Source organism: Sarcophilus harrisii, chromosome 1, assembly GCF_902635505.1.
Source record: "Sarcophilus harrisii chromosome 1, mSarHar1.11, whole genome shotgun sequence".
Lineage (NCBI taxonomy): Eukaryota > Metazoa > Chordata > Mammalia > Dasyuromorphia > Dasyuridae > Sarcophilus > Sarcophilus harrisii.
The window spans coordinates 101,579,369-101,604,861 of NC_045426.1; the positions used below are offsets into that span (position 1 = coordinate 101,579,369).

The 25,493-nt window shown below is 34.0% G+C and overlaps 1 protein-coding gene across 8 annotated transcripts in view; it reads right to left on the reverse strand.

Annotated features, from left to right (window-relative positions):
* The window catches only part of FKTN (fukutin), a 64,471-nt gene that overhangs the window by 21,107 nt on the left and 17,871 nt on the right, over window positions 1-25,493 (reverse strand). For 5 of the 8 annotated variants that reach the window (XM_031961395.1, XM_031961409.1, XM_031961411.1 and 2 more), the window contains 3 exons: window positions 13,983-14,042; window positions 11,489-11,692; window positions 6,457-6,734 (listed from right to left, as the gene is read on the reverse strand). In XM_031961395.1, coding sequence (XP_031817255.1) covers window positions 6,457-6,734; window positions 11,489-11,692; window positions 13,983-14,042 — 542 coding nt within the window. The remainder of the gene's footprint in view (window positions 1-6,456; window positions 6,735-11,488; window positions 11,693-13,982; window positions 14,043-25,493) is intronic. The other 3 variants (XM_031961414.1, XM_031961416.1, XM_031961404.1) reach the window with 1 other exon arrangement.

Here is a 25,493-nt window from a genome sequence, read left to right on the forward strand (position 1 = left end):
AAGTCATCAATTTCCTTTGAATGAAAGCTGCTTAGAATGTCTTTAGCTCTAGAAACTTAGAATTAATGCAATAAGGAAGAGAGGTAACCTGGAGCGGAGCACAATGCTGAACTGGCCATCAGAGTGATGAATTCTATTCCCACATCTGAGAGATTCATGTGAAATCATCATTGTAATGTTCTTCTCTAAATTGTGATGTTCTCTGGGAGCAGGTTTCTTGGGGGACTTTGGGAGCAGCCTTCATTTCCGTCCAGAGTGATCACCCCAAATGGAGCCAGGAGTTAACGTCCAAATCCTTGATTTTCTCTTTCCAGTATTGTCTCCTTCATTGGGCACAATTAGCTTTCTTCAAGGCCTATCTCTCTCCTTGGTTGCAAGAGCTCTTGCCTCTAGTCCTTTGCCTCTGCCAGTTTCTGTTTCTAGCTCTCTCCGAATGTCTCCAGCCAGCATAAAGGTGGAAAATGGAATGAATCTGTCTCTGCCTCCAAGACTGGGCTTGTCCTTTCTGAATTCTGAATGTCCCGGACTGAACCCTGGTTGAGGCTTCTAGCTTATATATATATTCTCTTAAAGGTGTGAATCTTGTAGAAGTCTAATAAGTACTAAGTACATTAGTGAACTAGAGAACTGTTGAGTACCACGCTAAATTAGATAACTGACTTAGCACCTTGTAAGAATCTTAACACATCCTCACACAAATTTTTCTGCCCTTCTAGAGCTTCTGTCTGAAGATTTACAAAGGCCCAAGTTCCTACAAACTGAAGTTTTGCTCACTCAGCACTTACCAGATGTCTAAAGAATGTATGTTGATTAACTGAAGACAATAGAATGCACACTATACACCTGCATGTAAACTTCTGGAGAGCTGGGATTTTATTTGATGCCCAGCACCCAGGACAATGTCTAGCATATAGTAAACATTTAATAAATGCTTACTGACTTTTGACTCTGGATTTAGAACAGAAAGAACTAGAGATTACCTAGCCCAAGTCCCCCATTTTATAAATAAGAAGCCCAGAGAAGTTAAATGACTTAGTCCAAGGTAATTCAAGAGGCATCAGAGATGGAATTTGAATACAGGTCTTCCAACCAAAGATTTAATGCTCTTCGTGTTGCAGTGTCTGCACAGGGGTGATACTCTTGTCATTTTTAGTCCGATCTGACTCTGTGGCCCTCTGTGGGGTTTTCTTGGCAAAGATAAAGGAATATGTTGTCATTTATTTCTCCAGCTTTTTCAGATAAGGAAACTGAAGCAGACAGAGCTAAATGACTTGCCCAGGGTCACCAAGCTAGTAAGTGTCTGAGGCTTCATTTGAACTCACAAAGTGGAGTCTTCCTGACTCCAGGTCTGGCATTTTATCCACTGACCACTAAGCTGCAACTTTTATATAATAGAATCTTTTTGGGGGGGAGAGGGGAAAAAAAGCCACAAAACAACTGGGTTCAGTGATTGCCCAGGATCACACAGCTAGGAAGTGTGACGTGTCCTCCTGATTCCAGGGCCAGTGTTCAACCCACTGCCCAACCCAGTTGCTCCCTCTTCTTCTTTTTTTTTTAACATAGTAAACTTTTAATACTATTTCATGAATGAATGAACTCGTTTTAAAATAAAGGGCCTAAGCTTTAACAAATTTTCCAAAATCATGTCTTTCTGGAAGCAGATGTTTCCTATCTATGAGCATGTCTTTGTAGACTGCACCTAAAAAAGGAAGGGAGTAAGATGAAGGCAAGCACAAGGGATAAATGTTCAGGGTAATGGCTATTATTGTTCATCTAAAATAATCTATAATTGAACCCAATTTTTCAAAATATTTTTATTAAACTGGTCATTTTAAAATCTGGCTAGAACCAGAAAAAAACTCTACATCTTCAAAGCAAGAAAAATATATTGGTTCTTTCTGAGTTAAATATTCAACTCTTGAACTCTGATTAAAACGGTTAACATAAGGAAATCACTATTTTTCTTTAAATGAACAACTCTTTTCCTTGGAAACTGTCATATCTCAGAGTCTGATACTAGAACTCTATCAATTAAAAAAAATTCCCATTATCAGAATTTTGTCAAATGTGAAAAATAAAGTAGAAGAGAAATGTCTGTTTTTAGTTTCATATATAAGCCCTTCAGTATCTGAAGCAAATTCAGCAATCCTGAATCTGTAAACGTGAAAAGATTTAACAACACAATAGAAGGGATTTAACTTTTGATACTAAACCCCAAACAAGGTTTTTATATCTTTTTTTTTTTTTTAAATGTTGTTTTTATATCTTTAGGGCCTTCTAAGGAATTTTATCACAGGGTGCTAAGAACTGAAAGTGCTACTGTGACGATACTGGTTATTCCCTGTAGTTTCTAAGGTATTCATTGAGGGTTTCTGATCATCCTGAGGCTTTCTCTTGCTGCCTCCAGGTACAGATGCAGGCTATAGTTAGGTCCCTGTCTGATCACAGTAGGAAACTGTTGCTGAGTTCGTGCTAGCTTTTTCCTGTCACCTGTAAACTTCTAAGCTGACTTTGTGTGCAGTTCTAAGGTATAAGAAGTTTCTTACTGGATTTTTTGATCAATTGGCATGGTGCAATTTTCGGTTTTAAAGGGGAAGTGAACATTATTGCCCTCATTCATGTAGCCACGTTGGCTGAAAGTTGACATATCTTCTAATGACCATGAAGACATACAATAAATTAAAGAATTTTATACAAAACTTTAAAATCCCATAAATATAGCTATTTTTCTTTTCTTTTTTTTTTAATTTTAAAGCTTTTTATTTTCAAAACATATGCATGGATAATTTGACAACAATGACCCTTGCATAGCCTTGAATTTCAGATTTTCTCCTCCTTCCCTCCACCCCCTCCCCTAGATGGAAAGCATCCAATATATGTTAAGTGTTTAAAATATATGTTAAATCCATATGTATAAATATATTTATACAATTCTCTTGATGCACATGAGAAATAAGAGCAAAAAAAAGAAAGTAAATGAGTAAGAAAATATGCAAGCGAACAACAAAAAAAGTGAGAATGTTATATTGTGATCTACATTTAGTTCCCACAGTCCCCTCTCTGGGTGTAGAGGGCTCTCTTCATCACAAGATCATTGTTGGGTCATCTCCTTGTTGGAAAGAGTCACATTCATTGGAATTGATCATTGTATAATACTGATGTTGCCATGTACAATAATCTGGTTCTTCTTATTTCACTTAGCTGAATCAGTTCATGTAAGTCTCTCCAGGATTCTCTAAAATCACCCTCCTGATCATGTCTTATAGAGCAATAATATTCCATAACATTCATATACCATAACTTATTCAGCCATTCTCCAACTGATGGACATTCTCCATTACCAATTTCTAGCCACTACGAAAAGGGCTGCCACAAACATTTTTGTACAAGTGGGTCCCTTTCCTTCCTTTAAGATCTCTTTGGGATATAAGCCCAATAGAAACACTATTAGATCAAAAGGTATGCACAGTTTGATAACTTTTTGAGCAGTTCCAAACTGCTCTCCAGAATGGCTCCAGAACAGAATAGGATCTGTTCACAACTCCACCAACAATGTATCAGTGTCCCAGTTTTCCAACATCTCCTCCAACATTTGTCATTTTCTTTTCCTGTCAGCTTAGCCAATCTGAGAGGTATGTAGGGCTATCTCAGAGTTGTCTTAATTTGCATTTCTCTGATCAATAGTGATTTAGAGCACCTCTTCATATGATTAGTAATAGTTTTAATTTCTTCATCTGAAAATTATCTGTTACTATTCTTTAACCATTTATCAATTGGAGGATGGCTTGAATTTCATAAATTTAGGTCAATTCTCTATATTTTTAGAAATGAGGCCTTTATCAGAACCTTTCACTGTAAAAAATGTTTTCTCAGTTTATTGCTTCCCTTCTGATCTTGTCTGCATTAGTTTTGTGTACAAAAACTTTTAACTTAATATAATCAAAATTATTTATTTTGTGATCAATAATGATCTCCAGTTCTTCTTTGATCACAAATTCCTTCCTTCTCCACAGATCTGAGAGGTAACTATCCTCTGTTCTTCTAATTTGCTTATAATATCACTCTTAATGTCTAAATCATGAACCCATTTAGATCTTATCTTGGTATGTGATGTTAAGTGTAGGTCAAGCCCTAATTTCTTCTATACTAGTTTCCAATTTTCCCAGAAGATTTTGTCGAACAGTGAATTCTTATTCCAAAAGCTGGGGTCTTTGGGTTTGTCAAACACTAGATTGCTATAGTTATTAACTATTTTGTCCTGTGATCCTAACCTATTCCACTGATCTACTACTCTATTTTTTAGCCAGTACCAAATGGTTTCGATGACTGCTTCTTTATAATGCAGTTTTAGGTCTGGCACAGCTAGGCCACCTTAATTGCCATTTTTTTCATGAATTTCCTTGAAATTCTTGACCTTTTGTACTTCCAGATGAACTTTGTTATTATTTTTTCTAGTTCTGTAAAATAATTTCTTGGGAGTTTGAGTGGTATGGCACTAAAGAAGTAAATTAACTTAAGCAGCATTGTCATTTTTATTATATTCACTCAGCCTATCCATGAGCACTTGATTTTTTTCCCCAATTGATTAGATCTGACTTTATTTGTGTAGAAAGTGCTTTGTAGTTTTGCTCATATAGTTGCTGAGTTTCCCTTGGCAAATAGATTCCCAAATATTTTATACTTTCAATAGTTATTTTGAATGGAACTTCTTTTTGTATCTCTTGCTGCTGGACTTTGTTGGTAATATATAAAAATATTGATGATTTATGTGGATTTATTTTGTACCCTGCAACTCTGCTGAAGTTGTGAACTTTTTCTAGCAGTTTTTTAGTTGATTTTCTAGGGTTCTTTAAGTATACTATCATATCATCTGCAAAGAGTGATAATTTAGTTTCTTCATGACCTACTCTAATTCCTTTAATCTCTTTTTCTTCTCTTATTCCCAAAGCTAGCATTTCTAATACAATATTGAATAGCAATGGTGATAGTGGACAGCCTTGTTTCACTCCTGATCTTACTAGGAATAGTTCTAATTTGTCTCCATTACACAAAATGCTTGCTGATGGTTTCAAATAGATGCTACTGATCATTTTTTAAAAAGTTCATTTATTCCTATAATCTTTAGTGGTTTTAGTAGGAATGGGTATTGGATTTTAATATAACTATTTTTCAAAGGAAATATTGTTCTCACTTCTAAATGACAACTGGGGACCTCTTAGATTTTCAGACTTAAGACATTAATTTGGACAAAGCAAATGAGATACATTTTTGCTCCAATTTGTTATGAAGCTGGCACAGCCTTCAAATCTTTAGCCACAATTCCCACTGTTTAGATTAAAGTGGAAAGCTGCTCAATTATTTTAATAATATCTGAGAGAAAAATTGGTTTCAAGATACTAGGATAAGTGAAAATGTCCCATCTAGCTAACCCCCTTTAAAGCACGATAAAAGCTTTTAGTGCTAGAAGGGCTCCAAGGCAACTTTGTCCAGCCCCCTTGTTTTACATTTACCTTAAGAATACTGAAACTCAGAGATAGAAATTACTTGTTCAAGTCACATAGCTACCTAGTAGCACAGGTGTGACTAGAAACTGACTCAGTCTAATTTTCTTTCTATCTCACAACACTGCCTCCCACCCTAAGATAGAAAGAGTCAAAGAATTAAAGATGGACTGGATGATTAAGCCAATTGTGTTACTGATGTTAATTGAAGGAAGGCAAAGCATGGAGAGGGAAAAACTATTTATAATTCAACTCTGCTAGCAGCCATTGAATTTTATGTTCTCCCCACTTTATAACAGTTGTTAACAAGCAAAAAAAAAAAAAAAGCAAAACAAAAACTAAAAACAGATGGCTAAATTAATTTACTGTTCTTCTGCCCTTGAAGAGAGACTATATTAGCAAGGAAAAAGCCAAAGACGACGAACCAAAGAGCAAGGACAACTCACAAACTGGACAACTCCCAGAAATTATAGAACTTAATATTATTAAAATGAAGGGGAAAGTAAGTATTTGTCTTCCTCTTCAGAAAAGGGCTAAAATTCCTCTAATCACTAACTCCACTCACCTGCTCTTCCTCAAAGAAGGAAGATGCTTTCATATGATGAGCACATATAAATACACACACACATTTTCAAATGATGCTTTCACTAGCTATTTTAATATTAATGTTTCTGTTACTATTTTAAGGAATTCATGAAATAGATATACATCCTTATAAAAGTAAATATTTAAATGAAGAGATTGGCTAGTATTTCCTATACAAAACAAATCATGATTATGTGTCCTTGATCTAGCATGACTACCATTAGAATTTAATTTGATAATCATATTTCTACATTTTTTGAATTTTATAACTGGATAACATTAATTTTATATAACATTTTTCCACACATGAAGAAAAGTCATGCAATGATGTCAGCAAACATTACTCATTTTTTCATGCTATTGAACTCACCTGTCAAAAGCTCCTGGATAATGACCAAACTGTAACTTCCGAAAAGGCACAAACTTTCTGTCTGAGTGTCCTTTAAGTCGTAACTGTCCATGCCAGAGGTAGTTGCCACTTCTTTCATAGAAAATCACCAGGTGAATGGCATGAGTTGCTAGCTTGAGGATATAGTGCAAGGGGATTTCAGTTCCAGAGAGGTAATCTATTCCATCTAGGCGGGGATCTTTGCTCTGAATCTTTAGGCACTGGAATCCCATTCTCTCAGCTATTTGAAACCAATTCTCCTAGAATCAAAGAAGTTTCCTTTAAAGGTTCAGCTAAAGTCAAAGATGAACAGCTAAATCTGATTGGTGTTTACTAAATACATTAAGTAATCATGAGATCAAAATATTATCTAGCAAAATTTTAAGAGATAACAAAGGTCCAAATCTTCACTTTATGGATCATAAAACTGAAGCTCAAGGAAGTATCTTTTACACAATTACACTATATAAGTGATTTCAAGAATTCCTCACTGTTTCATACCGAAATGATCCTCCACCCTTGAAGCCTTGAGACTGAGATAGGAGATAGAGTACTGATGCCAAAGACTGAAGGAAGGGAGAGAAGTTTTACCAAGGACACAACTGGTATCTTTCAGACACTAGGCTTACTTCTATTTCAAAATGCCGGATATACAGAAAGGTAAAGGAATATCTGAAGGTCACAAACTATATTTACTACCTTCATTTTCTCATCTCCCACTCATTACCCAATTCCATTCCCCACTAGTTGACTAAAATTACTCTCTTCACTGTCCCCCAATAATCTATTACTAATTTCAATGATCTTTCCTCAATCCTACATACTGTTTGATATCACTAACCATTTCTTCCTTTTGTAAAACTTCTCCTTTCTCGATTTTGTTAACAAGATCACAGAATGTGAGAATTGAAAGAGACCTCAATGGCCATACAAACCCAAAATCCCTGTTATAATATAAGAAGTGATTGTCTAACATCTGCCTAAAAATCGCTAAGGAGGCAGAGCCCAACACCTTCTGAGGCTATCCATTCTATTTCTGGACAACTCTTAATTACAAGAATCTTTTTTTCTGACATAAAGCCTAAGTTCATTTCTTAATGACTTTTTACTGATAATATCAATCAAACCAATCAATCCTCAGTATCCTTAGCATTTCCTGCTTTCAATGCATATATGTATTCTAGGGCTAACTTTTGAGCCGCTTCCTTTTTTCTATCTACATTTGATTCATTTGATCCTATGGCCCATCTCCAAAGGAATGATTACCAGATCTCTAAGTATAGTTTTCATCTTTCTTCTGATTTCTAACCCCACTTCCAATTGAATAATGGATTTCACTTTTATCTTCCACAAGCATCTCAAACTCACCATATCCAAAACAAAATTCTTTCTTCCACCTCTCCTCCTAATTTTCTATTTATGTTAACCATTGCGCCATTATTCTAGCTAAACAACCATGAAACTAACAAGTCATCCTTGGTTCTTTATTCCCACTCTCTACATAATAATCATCTACCAAACTAGATTTATCCTTTATCAAATTTTTTCACTTCAATCTCATTTTGTCAACTCACACCATAACTATTTTATGTTCAGACCCTCACTATGTCTTACTTGCCTTCTATTACAATCTCTTACTTAATGAATTAGTCAACAAGCATTTATCAAGTGTCTACTATGAACCAGGTACTAATAAGTACTGGGATTACAAGAAAAGCAAAAAAACAGTCCTGTCTCCTTAAGAGTGTACAGTTTAATAAGGAAGAAAACATGCAATCAAGAGACATACAAGGTAAATTGAAGATAAACTCAGAGGAAAGGCAGCAAGAAGGAGAAGGACTAGGATAGACTTCTTACAGAAGATGGGACTTTAGCTAAGACTTTAGGGAAGCCAGGAGGCAGAGATGACTGAATTCCAAGCATGACAAGCAGCCACTCAAAATGCCTGGCATTGGGGAAAAATGTATCATGCACTAGAAGTAACAAAAAGGCCAGTATAACTGGACTGCAGAGTACAAGGAAAGGGATGAAGAAGGGGTAAAAAGGGTTGCATCCATCCTCTATATAGCTACCAAAATAATATTCCTAAAACTCAGATGTGAACATGTTGTTTCAATCAAGGACCTTGAGTGACTCCCTATTGTACTGAATAAAATTGAAACTCCTCTTTTTGACCTTTAAAATGTTTTACAATTTAGCTGTAGCCGATCGTTCCAGGTTAATTATATACCTACTTGTTTCTTAGCTATTCCCTGTATCTGAAATATTCTTGATGTTTTTGGACCCCTTTAGTTCTTTCAAGGTACAATTCAAGTGCTACCTCTTTGAAGAGATCTTTCATGATTCTCCCAATTGATATGATTTGTGCTCTATTTACACTTGCATTTATAATAATACTGTGTGTATGCTTCCATCAAAATGTAAGCTCTTTCAGGACAGGGATTGTCTTGATTTTGCATTGATATCCCCAATTCCTGATATATAGTGACTAGCACATAGAAAGTATATCATACTTGCTGGATGATAGACTGTTCAAGTAATCTGTGCCTCAGAATTTACCACAAAGTAAAAATAACATCAATCTGCCTACTATTAATATTTAAAGTGAAGCCTGCTGGCCTAAATTTAGTTACTAATACATAGTTACATAGTTTATTTATTTATAATATTTTATTATATTTAGTTACATAGAGGCTAGACAGTGGGCACTGGAATCATGACAATGAAGCCTTATGACTACTACTACAATTCTGCGCTTTGTGACTTGAGGCAACTTCACTTAATTTCTCAGCTCCCTAAACAATTTCTGATAACACTGTAAGATGAAGAACAATTACTAATATGCAGTAGTAGATTCAGTTTCCTCATGAATCTCCTAACACCAATAAAGTCACAGGTCTGGAGCATCATCACCCCACCTTTTTAACTTCCCTACTTTAAAAAAAATGCTCAAAATTCAACATATTAGAATTTCCTCTGGATGGAGGGAATACACTCAAGAGTGAAGACTGAGGTTTGGTTTGGTTTTTTTTTTTTAGTTATTTTTTTTTTAGATAAGGCCACATAGGAATTTGTTTTGCTTCACTATACATATTTGTAACAAGTTTTGTTAAATGATGGGGGGAGGAGGAAGGAAAGGGAAGAAAAGGGAAAGAATTTGGACCTGAAAATAAAATAATCAAATAAACAGATAAGAAAATAACTGGCAGATGTTAATAGTACCAATTATAATGACAATTTGTATTTCTAAAGTGCTTTAAAGCTTACTTCACAATAGTCCTGTAAGTTCAGTTCTTTGTTATTATTATGCCACTTGCAGTTTACAGATGAAAAGCTGGAGATCAGAGTGGTTAAGTGACTTGCTCTAAGTCACACACTAGTAAGGAGCTAGAGAGATGCAAAGTGAGAACTGCTCTTTTCACTATACCAACTGGATTCTCTAGACACCATTTCTATAAAATACAGTATTAATTCTATGTCTCAGGAGAATGTAAATTCTGGAAGCAAGACTGCTTTCATTTTTGTCCCTGATACCTCATACAGTGCTTTGGAAATTTTATGTGCCTGATAACTGCTTTTTAAAGTTGAATTTTCCTATGCCTATCTAAATGTTTTGGCTTCAACCCTTATATCCCATATACTATTTCCCTCCCAAAACATCTTGGTATTAATTTTATACCCTGCAAAATACTATCTCTAAACTTGTTATTTATTTCAACTCTTATACTCCCATTTTTATGGAAACTATTTACTATGAAATTTTTCCTTTCCCCTCTTATTTAGTATAGTATCTTAAATAAGGTCTACTACAAAACTATCTTCTTTATCCACATCTATCATCTTTTTTTACAACACTTAATTCTAGTACCATCCTCCTATTGCCTGTTTATATATAGCTTTATAGTACATAGTTTTTTGCAGATTGTCCCCACTATTAGACTAAGAACTACTTCAGAGTAGGGATGGTCTTTTGTATTTCTATGTATCACCAGTGCTAAGCATAATTCCTGGTACACAGCAGTCACTTAAATAAGCATTTACTCACTGACATGTTTGAAATTCTCCTCAAACTCTATTATAAAAAGAAGAAATGTAAAGAATATTAATTGAATTCTGTCAAAAGTATCTACAGAACAGAAATAGGGACATTTTTAGCATAGGTTTGATTCTCTAGCCATCTCAGAAATCTTCTAGTCCTAGTTTGTATTCATCCAAGCTTTGAAGAATGAATAACATCTTTGGTCAAATCTAGGTGCCAAAACTTACTGTGTTTCACATCTAACATTCCAAGTAAATGGTTTAGTGTCATATAATGTGATTATCTTATTAATAGACTAAGTTTAGCCCACTTATTATTATGTAAAACTTCTGCCAACTAAGTAATCTACCTCTCATACTGAAAACACACCCTTGTAAATCTACTTTTCATTATATTAATTTTTTCAATCTGCCAATTATCCACTCCCAACACTTTAGTTGCAGTAGTATGCTACCAGTAAAGCCTTCTAAATCTTTCATTTTGATCAACTGGAAACCTCACCTCACCAGGGCCATCTCAATCTGGTGTCCCATCTCCTCATTCATTCTAAGACCCTTTGTCATATTCTCAACAAAAGCTCCTCTTTCCACTTCTTGCCTTGAAACACAGCGTCCTTTGCATGTATTATATCTTTTGCAATTCCCTCTAATGAAGCCCTTCCTTTTCCTCTTCCTCCAACTGATGGGGCCCAGAACCTAAGTTTACTTATTCTTTGTTCTCCAGAGCTACATCCAGATTACTTTTTTCTCCTTAATATTAATATTTCTCTCATTTGATGCTTTCCAATTTATCATATATATATATATATATATGATATATTGATACAATATGATACAAAACCTTTGTTTGTATACTCAGCATTTACCACTCAGTGCCCAATAGATGTTTAATATATGACTAACATATCTGACATAGCCTGTTCTTATGAAAGACACAAAAATGTAGAGCCAAACACCTAAAAATAAATCGCCTTACCTCATTTTTCAATAAATGATCCAGTAATGCAAATGTAGTAAAGTCTCTTTTAGCACATAAGTACTTGCATTCCAAGACACTGCCATAAGAAGAGTTTTTAACCTGATCAAAATCTCTATTAATCGCTTCCAGAATCAAAGGATCAATAAGAAAAACTGGCATATCTTGGCTTGATGCTAGCTTAAGAAATTTCTTAACTGCACGCTGTTTGGGGAAACAACAACAAAAAAGTTTTAATTTCACATCTTCACTTCATTTTGATTATAAGACACTATATATACAAATTAATCTCTCAGTAAAAGAATATTTTTACCAAAAGAAGAAAAAGGCAAAGGCAGACCAGATTTTGCAACTCAAAATGAGAAACCTGGGATGAATGTCTTCTCAAAACTTTCAGTTTAATTATCTGTACCCTTTTATTAAAGAATTATTAAAGGGGGGATTTCTACCCCACAATATGCCAAAAGTTTTCACTATTGTCTATATTTTCTATGTAAAATGTCTCTGATTAAACCAGTCTACGTTTAATTTAACTTATTAATAAGCATTTTTCTAAGTACTCTTTTACAAGGACAACAGAGCCCTCTACTGGAAAAAAGAAATGACAGCATTAAACATTATAAGTCTTATGAAAGACTAGACTACTCTGATCAAGACAATGATCCCAAACAATTCAAAAGAACCTATGATGAAAAATGATGTCAATCTCCAGAGAGAGAACTGATGAAGTATGAGTACAGACTGAATCATACTTTTTTCTTCTGCAAAATGACTTTTATGTAAATATTTTCATGACTTTTTTGGAATATTTTAATCCTATACTTTTAGCTCAGTTCCATATATACAGTGAAAATTAGTGTTTTCTGATTTTAATTGACTTAAGATTATATCCTGAGCTAAAACATTCTTAAATAGATATAGCTTATTCTGAAGATACAGATAAACCTGAACTTCATTTTTTGCACCTTTGTTTTATTGGAGGTTTTTTGTTTTGTTTTTTTTCCTAAGCAAAAAAATTTAAAAATTAAAATTAACATAATCATCACTCTGGTCTGAGAGTCCAGGAGTTCAAGAATGACAAATAAAGGGATACCTTCTCTAAAGGATTCACAGGGAAACAATTCTAACAATTTCCAGCCACAGAGATGTATGTGAACTGTCAGAGTTTCAAAATTTTTTTTGCTGCTTTCCAGAGCTAAAAGGATTCTAAGCTAAAAGGAGTTTAAGAAGGATCAGAAGCACTATAAAGCAGCATATGAGCTTGAAGTCACTGAGACTGGGATCTTGGGAATTAAAGGAGGAACAATGAAAGACCCAAACAAAAACTGAGGGCTGTCACAATTTTCTTTATCTTCAAAATAGAAATATACCCACCCTATTTTGTTTGTTGGGTAGTCAGAGACAAAGGGGTTTCTCTAAATGACAGATTATATTACCTTCCTTTTTGTTAAAGAGACAAATACTTTTGACTTTTAAATAAATCAATGAATATACATTTTTTATAACTTAAAAAAAATTTGAAGGTTGTAAATTATATTATAAAGTGAGCCAAGATTCTCTCTTCAAAACATGGGAACTATTAAAACTTTTTTAAACATCTTATTTCAGTATATTCATATAAGCTCTTAAGAGCTTGGAAAAATATCCAAATTTTCAAAATTTAGAAAAATTATGTGGTAAGTCTCAAGTACTATAGCTTAGATAGGTATATAACCTATTATTTCTCTTGCCATATCATTGGTGAGCATCAAACTTACCATATAGAATTATATATGGTTTTGGATTATTCCATTTTGCTTCTGGGCAGAGTACATTATATGTCTAGTATTCTATTTAATCATATGGGTCTTATGTAGTTGAGATTAAATTATTAAATATCTAATATATTATGTTCCTCTTTTACCAAAAAAATCCTGGAGAATTCCTATGATAAAAAAAACTGCTATGTTAGATAACTAAAATGGATGCACACGCATGTGTTTATCTCTAAATATGGTAAAGAGTTTGGTAACAAAATGCTTGAATTTTTACCACTTAAACCACAATTCAGTTCTAGCTGACATCAGCAATGACCCAGAATTTATCACTATCTGATGACTGATTGATTCCATTTCTAATCCCAAAGTTTTCTTCCTCACTGGTAGCAGAGAAATTAAAGATTGAACTATGTCATTAACATTGAAAAGCTTTGTCATATGCACACTACTAGGATATATGTATTCAGAAATGGTAAACCTGGTATCACTAAATTCACTTATAAAAAATTAGGTAAGAATATGTCCCAAATTTGGACACTTTAAGTCTGAAATATGCTTCATGACACTTGGTGGGTTTCTTGTAAACATAAGTTATTTTCAGAGTTTATACAAATTGATATATATTCATTTATTACTTCTTTCTTTGGAAGTAAGGAATATATTCCTTATTTATTATTTGGTTCTATTTAACTTAGTGACAATGTTCATTAATATATTAAATGCATTATTATACTTACCCATTGTATATTATTGTTTCCAACTTTACTTCCTTTGGCTCCTGATGAACCAGCTCCATTCTAAGATAAAAATATTTGAAAAAAATTTTTAGTAAGTTCATACATAGTATGATATAGTAAGTCATCTTTCATTTAGGGCATGTACAAGGTGAACATAAAAATCTGACAAACTAATTCATTAGTATAAAAATTTTTAGCAAATGCCCACATAAACATGGTCCTAAGCAAAATAGTATGGTTACAAAAATATTACACATGGACTCTATGAGTTTACAATCAGAGAACAGAGAACACTGATATAAAATAGAAGAAAAACTTTAAATCAGGATGTGTCTAGATAGTGGAGTATAAAAGCACTAAAGTCCCTGAACAAGCTTATGTTTACCAGTGATTGGCAAACTAAGAAACTGAACTTAATGCTGATACTTCCACATTACAGACTATGTCTTTATTATGGAGATTGACTTATCTTTTATTCTTCCATTCACCAAACAGTTAAGTGCTGATTATATAAGGAATGGGGGAAACACAAAGTTTAAGTAAGATATGATCCCTGCTTCCATCGGGCTTGCTAATTAGCAAGAAAGTTACAAACATAGATAATATGTTATATGACAGAAGTCGAAAAACAAAAGCGTTATATGATTTCTGAAGGCTGTTATCAACCATCTGAGATATTTGGGAATGTCTAGTGGCAGAGGTAACACAGAAGTTGGGATTTAAAGTAGGAGCAGGAATTCAACAGGCAAAAATGAAGAAGGGGGCATTCCAAACAGAACAAAGAATATGAGCAGGGGGAGGAGAAGGTGTTTATAGGAATAGCTAACTTTTATATTGTGCTTTCAAATTCATGGAAAGTTTTACAAATAACTTATTCAATCCAAACAAGTAAGGTAGTTATCTACTTTTTAAGATGAGGAAATTGGGATAGACAAAAGTTAAGTGATTTGCTCAGTTACACTACCAATCTATGTCTGAGGATGGATTTAAAGTCAGATCTTTTTGATTCCACTGGAGAATAAAATGGCAAACGAAAAAAATCATCATATGGTGTCATAAAGAACTAGACATTACTAAAAAATGACTTATAAAACTTCTGCCTAGAGGACCTCTGTTCTATTCACAGAACCAGTCAACTATTTCTTCATGTCTTCATCTCTTCCATGAAAAGAAATCATAAAAGATAAGCCTAAAATGGTGGACTGACAAAAGATTGTGGAAGGATCCAAGTGCTAAGCAAAGAAGCCGAAATTTTACTTGGAAAGCAATAGGGCCTTCTATTGCTTTTTTTTTTTTTTTTTTTTTTTTTTTTAATAGACAAAAGGCATGACAAAGAACTACTTTGTTGGAAGACTTATTATTAAGCTATTATAACAGAAAAAAGCAGATAATAATGAAAGACTGAACCAGGGTGACAGAAATAAGAATAGAGAAGACACATGAGAGAGGCAGAATTGAAAAGGCCTGGTACTTTAATGGATATGAGAAGTAAAAGAGAGGCAAGTATCATATTTTTAACATGTGAGCTAACTAAGTAATGACACAGAAACAGTAAAGATGGAAGAAAGGGATAGAATTAAACAAGCTTGACTACTGCCAATTCAAGATGCTGGAAGTATATCCAGATGTAAAAATCTTATTGGCAACTAGAGATTTAGATTTGGAACTCAAAGATTAGTCAAGACTAGAGCTACAATTTTTAGAATCAACTTTATGACTCTAGAACTAATCATGAGATTATAGTTTAAATTTATTTTTTCTCCAATGGAGAAACTAAAGTGAGAAGAGAGCAAATGACAGAATTTAAATGTTAAGGAAGAAAATCACAAGCCAATAAGTAAGATAAGAATGGAGTTGCCAAAGAGAAAGGAAGAAAACAAGAATAATATATCTTGCCCCTATTTTATTAAAATCTCTCATTCTTATCACAAGATCAGAACACCAAAACCATGTTTGGTAAGTCTTGTAGAGTGATAAATTATGCCTGTTGGTTTCTAACGCTAACTATAATTCCTTTGAAATATTTTGACATGTGTTAAATATAGATAAGTACATTTGAGAGATTTATTAATTTGTACTTTTAGTTTAATTTTTCTTTATTATGAACTTAGTCACCAAGCAACAAAATATTTATGTATATTTCAATAAACAAAGAAAAAGAGGACTGTATACAGAATTATTTGTTAGCTTTTTTATAAGTGCATAATTGAGAATAAAATTGCTAATTGTGCATTCTTCTGAATTTTTTGTACTTTTTGCTTTAATATTTTCCCATTAATTCATTCCCAAACAAAGATATCCTCTTTTATAATAAATATAATCCAGCAAAACAAATCAAGCATTAACATATATCCTGTGGTCTCTAGTAGTAAAGTCAAAAGTGTTTGTCTCTCATTGCCACTTACATACTCTCCCCTTCTATCACTTGAACACTCAACAACTTCTCTTTCTTGGAAATACAGCTATTCAAATTTTTCACCCAATCCAGAACCTGATGGCCACTCACTTCGAGAACATTCTCCTTCCTTCCTCAATGAGCTTAGTGAGGGGTTCTCTATACTAAAAGACTTTATCATACATACTAATACTCCTTAAAATACTATATTTCCCACTTCTTCAATATATTTAACATTACTTAACCCTTTACTTCTCAGTTACACACAAAAATGGACTTGATCTTAATAAAGCATGTGCTGAATCTCCATGTTCATGAAATATGAAACTCCTTTATATGATCACAATCTTTTGTCATTCCCTCTTTCCAAGTGCTCTATGACCCCAAAGTTTGTTCTTTATCTCACCATTACTTCCATTCCCTCTATCCTTCAGTTTTGGGTTTTATTTTTTTGCAGGTCATCAGCCCCACACTGGCCTACACTATTCTATACTCTCGTTTCGACCTGTTGCGGAAGTGGTGCAATTCTGTACTACCCTCTACACTCAAAATCCTTACCCTCTACTCCTATTATCAATTACACCTTGCCAAATCCTAATTTTGGATTACTCTCACCCTCTACCTCCAGCACTCCTACTCACATGCTGCTAAACAGACTAGAAAGAACAGCAAAGACTGAGACTACTACAAATTTATGTTACCTAATCTCAACTGGGTCCTCACTGCAACAAGGCACTTTTTACAGCTCCCTAATCAACAGGCTACCTCACTCAACCAACAGGGATTATTCTGAATCTTTTTATTCCTCTTCAAGCCTCCCATAGTACCCTTTCAATTCAATAACTCAGCTGAGGATCTAGCCTCCTACTCCACCAAAAAAAAAAAAAAAAAAAATGGAAACTGTTCTCCATCTTTTTCTCTATTAATCTCACTCAGAGGTATTCTCCCATTATCTCTTTTTTTATTATCTCAGCTGAAGTGGTAGACTTTCTTCTTGTCAACTACTCTACATTTACCAAATGAGATATATTTGCAAAGCATTTAACACAATGTCTGGCACATAGTGAGCTCTTGATAAATGCTTTTTTTTAATCTTTCTTTCCTTCCTTCTGTCCTTGCCCTTTTTGGATGTATGTTGTCTTCCTCTGTGATCTTATCCACTTCTTTGAATTCAAATACCATCTCTACACAGATAATTCTGAGATCTAAATACCCAACCTTATCCATAGCTCCAACCTAGGACTACCAACCATCCTTTGGACATCTCAAACCGAATATTTTACAGGCATCAGAAATTAATGCGTGCAAAAAAAGAACATTATATATTTTCCCTACAAACACTCCCCTCTTTACCACTTTCTCCTAGTCACAAAGTCTTTGTAATAGTCTCCATGTCATCCTTGACTCCTCACTTGAACTCACCCTACCTACCCAATCCACTATCAAAATTCATTTCTGATTTCACAAAAGTACTCATAAGCATCCCCTTCTTTCTGTTCACACAGGCTTTTATCACTTCTTGCATGGCATACTGCAGGAACTTTTTAATTGGTCTTTCTGCCTCAAGTCTCTGATAAAGCTATCAAAATGGTTTTTAAAGTATAAGTTTGCATATGTCACCCCCAAATCCAACAAACTTGAGTAGCTCCCCATTATTTTCAAGATTAAACATCATTAAACATTACCATTATTTTGGTTTATTTCTACATTTCTAGTCTTCTTACACTTTATCCCTTCCACAAAGTTTACGAATCAGCAACAGTGGCTACCTATTGGTCCTTGAATACTACCATCTATCTCCTAACTCCAAATATTTACAATGGCTACCCTACATTACTAGAATGTTTATCCTTCATAATTCTTCCTTCTCCTGGCTTTCTTCAAGATTCAGATGAAATCCCACTTTCTGCAAGAAGACTTTCCCAGTATTTCTGTTCATTTCCCCACATTGTTACTACCTTCTCTCTGAAATTATCTCCAATTTACAGTGTATACATCTTGTCTGTGCATCATATTCCCAGCATTTCAAAGAGCCTGGCTCAAAGTAAATCCTTAATAAATGCTTACTAACAGACATAAATTCCTCAAATTTTCCCCTAGGTTTATGTTTAGATCTTTCCATTTCTTGCCTTCCACCTTATAGAATATTTATTTGGGGACATGCACTACTCCTAAATTCAATTTAGAACTCCTTGATAACAGAGATAGTGTTGGGTTTTTTATCCTTGTATACCCACTGCTTAACACAAAGCTTAGTAAATACTTAATAAGTATTTGCTGAATTATAATGAATTGCTCTTTCTCTACTTTCTCCAATGGTACAAATTTTAGGATCTTGTTTTCTATAATTTCAAAAGCAAAAAAGAAAAAAAATTAAATATCTTTACTTAAAAATTAGTTTGGCATTTTATGTGCATTTCCTTTTATGAAATCTCCTTTGGGAAAAAAAAAAGTTTTTTTTAACACTTGCAGAAAAAAGCCTTTAACAAATAACAACACCCATTCCAATTAAAAAAAAAAAAAAAGGAATAAATGGAGCATTCCTTGATAAGTAGCATCTATCTAAAACAGTCAGTAAGCATTATCTGTAATGATGATACGATTAGGGGTGAAGCAAAGCTGCCCATTACCACCATTTTTATTGAGTGTCATACTATAGCAACAAAAGAAAAAAGAAATTAAAGGAATTAGAATAGTGTAATGCTCTTGGTTTCCTTTTCTTTAAGTCTTGGGGGCAGCCTTCTTTTCCATAGAGTAATCACCACAAGAGTAGCCAGGTGTTACAAGTCCAAATTCTTTATTGTTTCCTTCAAAATCTTGGCTTCTTGCCTAGGGCTTCAGCTAGCCTTCTTAGAGGCCTTCTGGAGTCTTGGTTTCAATGGAGAAGCTAAGGAGGACAGCCCTGCCACCAAGGTGGTGTGAGATGGGATGAATAAATCTAAATTCAAGGGCTTGTGCTTCAGCCTCCAGTCCACTTCTCTTCCCTAGCTTTGAATCTGAGCCTCTCAGTCCTCCAGGAGAGCCACCAGGATCCTGACTGAAGATGGAATTGAATCTTTCTCCTTGGTTCTGAGAGCTTGAGCTCTTGCCCCCAGTGCTTTGTCTTCTTTGCCTCAATCTAGCTGAGGCTCCCAGTTTATATGCTTTACACTGAGTATAAACCAATCATTATATCACTAGGAAACCATTATTTGTTGTAAGATTAAATCAATCATACTGAGCTTAGAGAAATCACCATGCTAAACCAGATAACCATTGTCTCATCAATTCCACTGAATTAGCACCTTGTAAGAATCCTTGTTTCAAGTTCAGAGTTCGGGCCCATAACAGAATAGTAAGGAAACAAAATTCACTCTTTGAAAATGATATATGATGGTAGACTTAAACCTAGAGAATCAACTAAAAATCACTTGAAATAATTAACAACTTTAGCAAAGTTGCAAGTTATAAAATTAGCCCAAACAAATCACCAACATTTCTATATATTACAAATCGCCAACAGTTCTATATATTACCAACAAAATGCAGCAGCAGGAGAAATTCCATTTAAAATAACTATAGACAACATAAAATATTTGGGAGTCTATTTGTCAAGACAAACCCAGGAACCACATGAACACAATTACAAAATTCTTTTCCCACAAATAAAGTCAGATCTAAACAATTAGAAAAATATTAGCTACTCATAGATAGGCCAAGTCAGCATAATAAAAATGACAGTTCTACCTAAATTAATAAACATATTCAATGCCATACCAATCAAACTACCAAAAATGATTTTATAGAGCTAAAAAAAAAATAATAAGTTCATCTTGAAGAACAAAAATTCAAAAATATCTAAAGGAATCAATGGAAAAAAATATGACAGTCTCAAACTATATTAAGAAATGATAATCATCAAAACAATTTGGCTAAGAAACAGAGTTGTGAAGCTGTGGAATAGATTAGGTATACAATACATTGCTATGAATGACTATTAATAATTTACTGGTAATTGATAAACCCAAAAACCTAAGCTAAGCTTTTGGGACAAACATTGCTGGGAAAACTAGGGAAAAAATGTGGCAGAAACTAGGTATAGACCTCACACTATATATGAAGATAGGGTCAAACTGAGTATATGATGTGGAGATAAAGGGTGATACTATAAGCAAAAAATAAGAACAAAGAATAATTTAACTGTCAGATTTATGGATATGGAAAGAATTTAGGACCAAATAGAGTATTATGAAATGTAAAATGGCTAATTCTGATTATATTAAATTTAAAAGGTTTTACACAAACAAACCCAACACAAACAAGATTAAAAGGGAAGTACAAAGATGGGGAAAGATTTTTACAGCTAATATTTCTGATAAAGGCTGCATTTCTAAAATACTTAAATAATGGTGTCAAATTTATAAGAATACCACTATCCCCCAATCAACAAAAGGTCAAAGGATATAAAGAAGTGTTCAAAGAAATCAAAACTATTGATAGACATATGAAAAATGCTTTAAATCACTATTGATTAAAGAAATGCAAATTAAAACAACTCTGAGGTACCACCTCACATGTATCAGATCGGCTATTATGAGAGAAAAGGAAAATGATAAATGTTGGAGGGGATGTGAGAAAACTGAGAAATTAATAATATATGGTTTGTGGAGTTGTTAACAGATCCAACCATTCTAGAAAACAATTTGGAACTATGCCCAAAGGGTATAAAACTGTGTATGCCTTTTGACCCAGCAATACTATTACTAGGTCTATATCCCAAGGGGATTAAAAAAAATTGGGGGGAAGAGAGCCTATTTGTACAAGGATTTTTACAGCAACTCTGTGACAGTTAAGAATTGAAAATTGAGAGAATGCCTATCAATTGGGGAATGGATGAACGAATTGTAGTATATGAATATAATGGAATATTATTATTATACTGTAGTATTATTATACTACAAGAAATGACAAACAGGTTGATTTCAGAAAAATCAATAGAAATTTACACAAACAGATGCAGAGTGAAGTGAACAGAAACAGCAGAACATTGTTCACACAACAGCAATATTATATGATGAACAACTGTGAATGACTTAGCTATTCTCTGGAATACAATGACCTAAGAGAATCCCAAAGGACTCCTGATGAAAAATGCTATCCATCCTCAGAGAAGGAACTGAAGGCATCTGAATACAAAAACAAAAACAAAAACAAAACAAAACAAAAAAGAACCTATGCAATTATAGGATCCTAACGTTGAGAGTACTAGTACTTTAATCAACCCCTTCATTCTTTAAATGAGGAAAATGACAATCAGAGAGGTGAAGGGACTTAGGGGATAAAAAAGACATGCTGAAACTCTTACACAAAAATAGCTTTTGAATTTCAGGAAGAAATATGATCATTCCAATTTTATTTCCATACTGCTTGTGTACTCTTCATTGTCAAGAGACTCTTGAGGATCTGTGGGATCTAGGCAAGATGTTAAACATGGGAAAGGAGACCCTTGATGAACATAGTGAGAGGGAAAAAACAAAACAAATTTATAGTTTCATGTGGAAGATACAAAAATAATGGAATCCTAGAGATCGTGTGAAATACTGACAGTGGAAGGGAAAAGAAGAAATCTTTGGAATAAAAATTAAAGGGAGATCTGTACCAAAAAAAAAAAAAAAAAAAAAGAATTAGATATTAAAAGTAATCTGCTAAAAAAAAAAAAAAGTCTGATGATCTCTGAATTTTACTTACTGTAATGCCAGAGAAACTGAGGCAAGATAGAGATTAGAGAGTATTTAATATTTTATTTGAAAGGGAGAGATTTACTGGGACCAAATGGATCCATGGTTTGGTCCCAGGGCTGAATGAGACTATCATCTCCAAGAATCCAGCAAACAATGTGAGTTCTCAATGACCTATATACACGTGGCTCAGACACAGGGGGTAGACTGAGACAGGGGCGGACTCAGGGTGCTGAGAGCGGGAACTGGACTCTGACAGTGTGGAGCAAGCCACCAGAGATGGAGATGACATAATGGGGGGAAGCACCCCGGATATGGGGAGAGGCATCTTGGTAATACTGTATCTGATATTCTGATAGCTTGGGATGGAGAGAGGCATTCTGATATTCTAAAATATAAGATCTTTTATCCTTATCAAATATTCTGATTAAGAGGGAGGGATGGTTCTGCAGGATTGAGCAGAACAATTATAAACTGAGGCAGGACAATTTAGGGAAACTGAGTCAGGACAATGAAAGAGAACTGTGGCATAACATTCCATACTTTCTCTCTTCTGAATATTTAAATCACTGAATTACCTTCCTCTAGATAGGTAGAATAGCATCATAATTTTGACCAACCCTATGTAAAACAAATAAATCAAAATAAAACTAGAAAAATGCAAGGACTTACAGCAAGGTTGACAAGTCTCTTCCTGATAACCCCAGAGTTAATCAGCATTACAAAAGGCTCCCTATTGCAGTCATGTTAGGTCCTCTGTAGTTGGGAAGCATCTCAGTCAGAGAATCCAGTTTGAGATGGACAGTTCACTATGAATTAGTTCTGTGGTCATTTGTGCATTTAACTCAGCCTCTGCTTATATAGGGAGTAGCAGTACTCAAGACAGTCCTGCTGCCCATCTTAAGAGGGGAACCCCAAGTCTGTCAAGGACTCCAAAAGGGGGAAAAAGTGGGGCCTGGAGTAGCTCCGCCTGTCCCCTCTCGATTGAACAGGAGCTGCTACTAGGAAACAGATTTCTGAGCAGATTATGCAGATAGACCAAGGCAGACAATCCAGAACTATTAGAAGCCTGATATCAAAATGCTGAAATACTAATTAAGGAAGTGGGGTAACAGGACTGGAGAAACAGATCAGAGAGACTGCCAGTCCCAAAACAGATGTCTGACTTCTGCTTGTTTCTAAAAAATAATCCTAAAAACTGAGACTGCCAGGGCAATTCCAGCAGAATAAGGGATTTCAAAGTTAAAACATAACCAGCAAATTATAGTCCAGTAATTTTAAGCAAGGAGTAAAACAAAAAGGACTATTTAAATAATTTCCAACTCAATCTGAATTAATAAGACAGGGGGTGAGGCAGAAGTGCCTAAGAAAAATACATCAGTTTCCCTAATTTCCTAACCAGTTTTAAGTTTTTAAGGAGAGGAAAAGAAGAGAAAAATTATTATTTCTTAAAATAAGGATATCATAAGAGGTCAAAAGCATTTATAAATATATTACCTGCTAAGTATTTCTCTTTATTAATACTAGTTTACATTTATATAACTTTAAAATCTATGAATCAAATCAAAAATCAAATGAGATAATGTATGTAAAGTGCTTAAAATCTATGAAGCACTTTACATACATTATCTCATTTGATCCTGTCAGTAGACTTTGTCAGGTAGGCATTATTATCCCTATTTTACAGATGATGAAATGGGTTGATGAAATAGAGCTTAAGTGACTAATTTTTAATATTTTGCCTACTATACTAAGCAATCAATTTGATTATGTGTCCTTCTCTGTCCATAATTACATCAATAAATGCTTTTCACATTTAGCCAAGAAAATACTTTAATATTTTAATGGATTAATGATAATAAATGTAGGCATTCCTGATATAGCAACAGACTCTTACTATAGATGAGAAGTGATTTATTCCTTCTCTTCTATATTAAGAGTCTGTTGCTATATAAACATTGAACAGATAAATGGCCAAAAACCATGAACTGGACGTTTTTAAAAGAAATGTATACTATTCACAACCATATAAAAATATTTCAAAATATGAATAATTAAGAGAATTTTAAATTATAACAACTTAGGAAACTAATGCAGAATTATACTCCAAAAGTTATTAACTATAAATACTCCTTGACCAAACAATAGATACTATAAGCCCATATTCCAAAGTCAAGGACAGAGGACTCTTATGTATAAGGATATTTATAGCAATACCTTTTGTTATAACAGATATGGAAACAAATGAGGTACCCATAATTTGGAGAAAATATGAACAAAATGTGATATAACTAAAAGTTGTTTTGTTATAAGAAATTTTGAATATTGTGGATTCAGATAAGAACACTCATATAAAATGATGAATGAAGTGAACACTCTTTTATTTTTTTGAACTTTTACAAGATGACCACAGTAATAACATGATGGGAAAAGACTGTAAATAACCCCAGAAGTCTGACCAAAGCAGAGAGAAACAAATCATGACTTCATTAGACTGACCATGAAACTTAGCTACTACCTCTTGCAGAGATCTAACAGACCAGAGGGAGAAAATAAGACATAATGGATTAGACATGGCCAATGTGTTGATTTGTTTTGCTTAATTCTACACATTACAAAGGAGGACTTCTACTTGGAGGAAGGTAGGCAAGTAGGTAGTGATGAATGGGAATAGGGGAAAGAGAATAAATAAAAAAGATTTCTTAAATGCACAGAAGGGGAAAAGAAAAGCAAAAAGAAACAAAACTATTCTGTCACTAGCTTCTTAAATCTTTTCTTTTTGTATTGTGACCATTCTACCTTTTTTTGAAAAGGACCAATGATATCAAGGGGTGATGTCTTGATTTACCTGTAACACTAGAGTTAAGTGAGGCAGTTTTAAATATATTATGTAAGTTCAAAATGTCTTATGTAATCAATCATCTTTCATATTTTTTGAATCTTGACATGTTTATTGATCATTGTTAAATACATAATAAAAAATTTTAAGTAAAATCTTTATGAACATTTATAAAAGGATTTGTGAGTTTTCTTAAATTAGATGGAATTATAGGTAGCTAGTTTTTGTAAAGAATCAATCATATCTCTGGTGACCTTTAAAAAATAACCAGCTTTAACAGCTTTAAAAAATCCATCAAAAACAAGATATCCAGCAGACAAAGAAGTGCCAGCTTTGGTGAAAGAACCTATTCTTTGAAAAGAAAACATTATTTTTCCTATCACTAGTACCTCTTCCAGAATGCAACAAGCGGGTGAAGGGAAAAGAAAAGGACTTTTCTCTCCCCACTTCAAGCAATGGCATCTTACAGTGGATCGACTATCTTGCTAAGAAGGATGACCTTACAGAGAAAATGGGTATAGACTCAGCCCTGACAGTCCAGAACATCCCCCAAAAAAGCA